General features: G+C 39.4%; 2 protein-coding genes and 1 long non-coding RNA gene across 6 annotated transcripts in view; 2 read left to right on the top strand and 1 right to left on the bottom strand.

Annotated features, from left to right (window-relative positions):
* LOC109475481 (pentatricopeptide repeat domain-containing protein 3, mitochondrial-like) overlaps window positions 1–4,691 on the top strand; it is a 19,551-nt gene that overhangs the window by 1,341 nt on the left and 13,519 nt on the right. Inside the window, exon 1 of one of the 2 annotated variants that reach the window (XM_019776106.1) lies at window positions 757–838. The exons of the other annotated variant lie outside the window; for it this stretch is intronic. Within the exon in view, the coding sequence (XP_019631665.1) occupies window positions 762–838 (77 nt within the window). The 5' untranslated portion in view covers window positions 757–761. Of the gene's footprint in view, window positions 1–756; window positions 839–4,691 lie in introns of those variants that run through there. 2 annotated transcript variants of the gene reach the window in all.
* Window positions 1–4,691, bottom strand: part of LOC109475493 — a 33,775-nt gene that overhangs the window by 26,191 nt on the left and 2,893 nt on the right. Inside the window, exon 1 of one of the 3 annotated variants that reach the window (XR_002140545.1) lies at window positions 681–739. The exons of the other annotated variants lie outside the window; for them this stretch is intronic. This is a non-coding gene — a long non-coding RNA (uncharacterized LOC109475493). Of the gene's footprint in view, window positions 1–680; window positions 740–4,691 lie in introns of those variants that run through there. 3 annotated transcript variants of the gene reach the window in all.
* LOC109475485 (protein O-mannose kinase-like) overlaps window positions 1,856–4,691 on the top strand; it is a 5,326-nt gene continuing 2,490 nt past the window's right edge. The window contains exons 1-2 of the mRNA XM_019776113.1: window positions 1,856–2,233; window positions 3,165–3,540. Coding sequence (XP_019631672.1) covers window positions 3,196–3,540 — 345 coding nt within the window. The 5' untranslated portion in view covers window positions 1,856–2,233; window positions 3,165–3,195. The remainder of the gene's footprint in view (window positions 2,234–3,164; window positions 3,541–4,691) is intronic.

Here is a 4,691-nt window from a genome sequence, read left to right as displayed (position 1 = left end):
ACAACATGTCAGTTCAAAGGACAGTCACAGCGCCAGATAAATCATTAGATGTTCTGGGTTGAAGACATCACTGACTAGGATCTGTCTGGGATGGATTACACCCATTTCTACGTCCACATGTGTCAGCAAGTTTGACATGACTTCTCATGGCGTGCTTTGTAACGAAAATAATTTAGGTACAGGTCGCAAATACCTGAGTGTACTGATACTATACATATACTTGAATAGACACTCAACTATATAACTTTTTGACTAATTTTTTATCAATGTTGATGCAAATGTGTTATTTCTGAAAATTAAGTACTAGAAAACGATGGAAACATTAGTCAGCACCATCTTTGAGCCATCCTCTTGAATGCACAGGTCCTCTGCATAAAGATACATGAAGTCTAAAGAAACATTCTGTTTATTTTTGTTTCTGTCAACATAATTTGAAGACCACGGGTTACTTTTAGCGCTAGTGTACAAGTAACGTCACTTACTTGATTCAACTTATGCTGACTCAACACTGAAGCCTGAAAGAATTTGATGGACATCTGGACCGAAATCCTATGTCTCCCATGGACTATATCCCCATATTACCTGGTAATATTCTAGGTTATTATATCATAACAAACTTTGATAGCCTTTTCGGCCTTGTTCATTCATTTATTGCAAACTAAAGTCGAGCCCAAACTCACCTCAACAAAATTGTTTCAAAACACGCCGCCATGTTGGTTCTGTTCGACCTTTAACCTTTAGGTCATGTTGAGGTCACAAAGATGGCTGCCCCCTTCCAGAGATGTGCCTGCCGGATTGTATTCAGATCTCGGATAAGTCGAGAACAAAGGGACGCAAGGTGAGTTTTAGATCGTTGTTAGATGTGTGAGGACACTTTTCATCTGCCAGATTAGTCTATATTTCGTCTGGATGTAATGTGTTTACGTGACGATGTATTTACCGACGTATTGGGGAGGGGGGAACCAGAATTTTTATGTCTCGCTTGCAGGTCCGATTAGTTAGGGAATAATCAGTGTGTTGTAGCAGGTTGTACTGTATACCACTTCTATAGAGTTAGGTAAACTATACAAGTTTCAATTTGTTTTATTAAAAAGTTAGGTAATTTTACCATGTGCATAGCAACCATTCCAAGTATTTTTGACTCAAGTGAACACAGAGAATCAGTCTTTTTTTATGGAGAGATATTATTGACAACATTAGTGAGAAATTTTTTTACATGCCATTTTATCTATTATCATTCATCCATTGTAGGGACAAACTTGCAGTTTTGAAGGCACTTTCAACCACAGTCAAAAGGGTGAGTTTATTTGATGATGAAAACAAAATGAGTATTATTCTTTTTTAAGAGTTTACATAATGCAAGGCCAAAAGATTGCCTCTAGGCACTGAACTACAAGTAAATCGTTTGGAGGTACATGTATAGGTTACTATGCTAGGAGATGGTGGCGATCTAGTACAATGTAATACAAATGTACTAGTTGTTGACTTGACTTGATGTGTACACTTAAGTTGATCAAGTTGTTTTATTTTCTCCAACACCTCAGGATCCCACTTCTGTGGACTACAATTTCATTGATGATCCCTACTTGATTCCAAAAACAACCATGCAGTATGTAAGTACATGTACTGGTACTTAGTATTTAAGATTTAGGTTAGAAAAAAAATATTCCAGAATGAATCTTTGGTACACTGTAGCAGCGCCACCTAGCAGCTAATGTGTAAACTTCACATCTTTCAGAAATGGTTTTCTCTAGCAAAGGAGTCTGGACAGAAAGCAGCTGAGTTCTTCATCAACATAAATCCACAGTTCTTTCAGCAGGAATTAGTTGAACCTTCCATAGAGGTAAATATGAGCCATTTCTTTGAGCTTTTAACATTTAATCTTAATAAAGATTAAATCTGTTGTAAATATGGAAATGTCCCTGTGACATTTTGGTGCAGTTATGTGGTAGATTATGGACCAGCCCGGCTCTTTTCATCAGCTATGATAGCAGCCATGTTCTCCTTTTGAGATAAGCGGACCCATATTATAAACAGGATGTGAAGCTGAAGTTTATTTATTTTTGATCTTACTCCTATTCTTATCAGAACACAGTGTGTACAAAACAGACCCACTGTTGCAATTTTCCTGCCAATTCTAGTGGTCACTACCAGTAGAAACATGATTCTGTCAGTCTATACGTTTGTGTAATTTGCAGAGCTTATCAGTACATATTTTGGTCTCATTCTGCAGGTAAAGCACTTTCTCATCTTATACTTACATACCTGTAGTCTTTGAAAGGTAGATTTAGTCTCTTGGTATGTTTGTTGGCATTTAGCAGTAGATCCCAATTATGTATACGTTGCACAACTGTTGTGCAATAGAGTTTATTTATTTCAAAGTTACAATCCGATTCAAGCTGACAGTAAGCTATTCTACTTCAGGATATTAAAAGAAGGGCAATTATTCTATACATGTATGTGCAGTGTGTGTGTATGGGGTTGGGGGAGGGGGGCAGTGTGTTTGGGAAATACACCTCACTCCTATTAAGTTTTACAAAATTAGTGTAACTTTATCAGATGTGACATTTGCAATGATAAAACAAAACAAAAAATGACTTGTTCTGGAATGTTTATTTACTACTGACAAAAACCACTCATTAAAAAGGATGCACCCACAGATGAGTATTCTACAAGTAACAAACATCTGTCATGTTATTACAAAAAGGACAGTTATCCTATGTGCAGTACATGTATGTATGTGTACACTGGGTCAGTGTGCATGGGAAATACGTTCAAATACCCCTTGCTGTTAGTCTTATTAGGCCCTACAAAAAGTGTATTACGTGTGCAAGTTACTATTCTACAATGGGACAGACTAAATAACACTGCAGCAACTGTTCTTGTCCTTGTATCTCACTATAATGGTAGATGTTTTTTTCAACTACAATCCCTACTGTTAGCCTGGGTACTACCATCCTGGTTTACGTTCCCTCCCACAGTCGCTCCCACCATGAGGAGCGACTGTGGGAGCGGATGTAAACTAACCAGGATGGTACCCGGGCTACCCTACTGTATCCACTCATACTAAATTGCACTCATCATATTATTTTTGGGTCAACTTCAATGTCATTTTATTGTATAATATTATATTATATATTAAGTGCTAATTGTACCTATTACAGGTCAGAGTTACATGTAGCAGCCGCCATAACGATGGGTCGTGTGTGTAAGCGAGCTGTGGTCTGCCTCCTTCTCCTTACTCTGCTGATTCTGTACTTACTGCCGTGGTCCTGGTCAGGCTCTCTGGAGTCTGTTAGTGCCTTCTTCAACTATGACGATGAAATGTTGGGTCAGGAAAGACAAGGAAAAGTCAAAGAGTCCAGATCCAATCCGGATGTTGTGACTGTGGCAGGGTTGGGACAGAGGAGGTTGTGCCCGCTGGGAAGTTTTCGACTGTCCACGATGGAAACTTGTATGCCATGGCTTGGCTGCAAAGAGATAACTAATGAGGTGACCACTAAGATCAACATCGGATCAGGGGCTGTGAAGAAGGTAACGGTAATGTTTCCAATTGATTATGCACCTATTCTTTCACTGTTAGACCCTGTTGTAGGTGATTGTACAGGTAGAATGTATGTCAATTAGCTAATTCTAGTAGTAGGGGCACAGCTAGCATAAATAAACATACATATATGTTACACTACAGGTTATTTCCCAGATTAAAATTTTTCCGTTTATTTTAGATTATAATACTGTGTGAGGTGCCCAATTCAGGAAACCAGCAATGACTTGTGTTTTCCGATTTCTGTCAGAACAATTTTCATATGACAATAATATATACTAAATAGAGTAGAGTAGAGTTGATTCATGCCGGGTAGGAGTCCTGCTCCAATTTGGGCCGCTCTTCAGTTTACTGACATCTCTGGACGTAGTGGGTGGTCCAAAGCTCTATAATTGTAGACGACCGGGTGTGTTACCATGTACTCGTCAAACCTCTTCTTGAAACTGCTTACACTAGGCGCCATAACTACCTCCCCAGGAAGCTCATTCCACCAGCTTGCCGTTCTATTTGTAAAGAAGTGTAGGCGCATATTTGTTTTTGCCTGCGTCCTCTTTATTTTCAGGTGATGACCTCTAGTTCTCTTCTCTGTTGTTATTGGTAGTAGACATGCAGTATTGTACATCCCGTGTGTGTATTTATAAACGTTGATCATGTCACCCCTCAATCTCCTGTAGACCAGGGTAGGTAGTTTTAGTTTCTTGAGCCTATCTGTGTATGAAAGATCCTGCAGGCCTGGTACTCTTTTTGTCGCTCGCTTCTGTACTTTCTCTAGTTCTGTAGCGAGTTTCCAAGTATGTGGGGACCAAATGGGGGCTCCGTACTCTAAGTGAGGACGGATGATGGTCTTGTAAAGAGTGAGAAACATTTCTAGGTCCATGTGTACAAATGTTCTCCATGTTAGTCCCATTATTTGGTTTGCTTTTTTTACAATAGTTGTTATATGATTGGCAAAGCCCAAGTCTCTGTCTACTAGGATTCCCAGGTCTTTCTCTTCTGAGGAAACTTTCAGGGATATAGGTAAGGGGTTGTTGTTTTCGGACATGTTGTAAGTGAAGTTCGGGTGGCCACTACCAACCCTCAGGACCGTACATTTATCAGGGTGGAATTTGAGCTGCCACTTGTCGGCCCATTTTTGTAGATTAGTCAG

The sequence above is a fragment of the Branchiostoma belcheri genome, unplaced genomic scaffold, assembly GCF_001625305.1.
Source record: "Branchiostoma belcheri isolate BF01 breed outbred unplaced genomic scaffold, Haploidv18h27 scaffold34, whole genome shotgun sequence".
Taxonomy (NCBI): domain Eukaryota; kingdom Metazoa; phylum Chordata; class Leptocardii; order Amphioxiformes; family Branchiostomatidae; genus Branchiostoma; species Branchiostoma belcheri.
The sequence above is the reverse complement of the archived record's forward strand: the minus strand, read 5'-3'. Positions and strand labels throughout refer to the sequence as shown.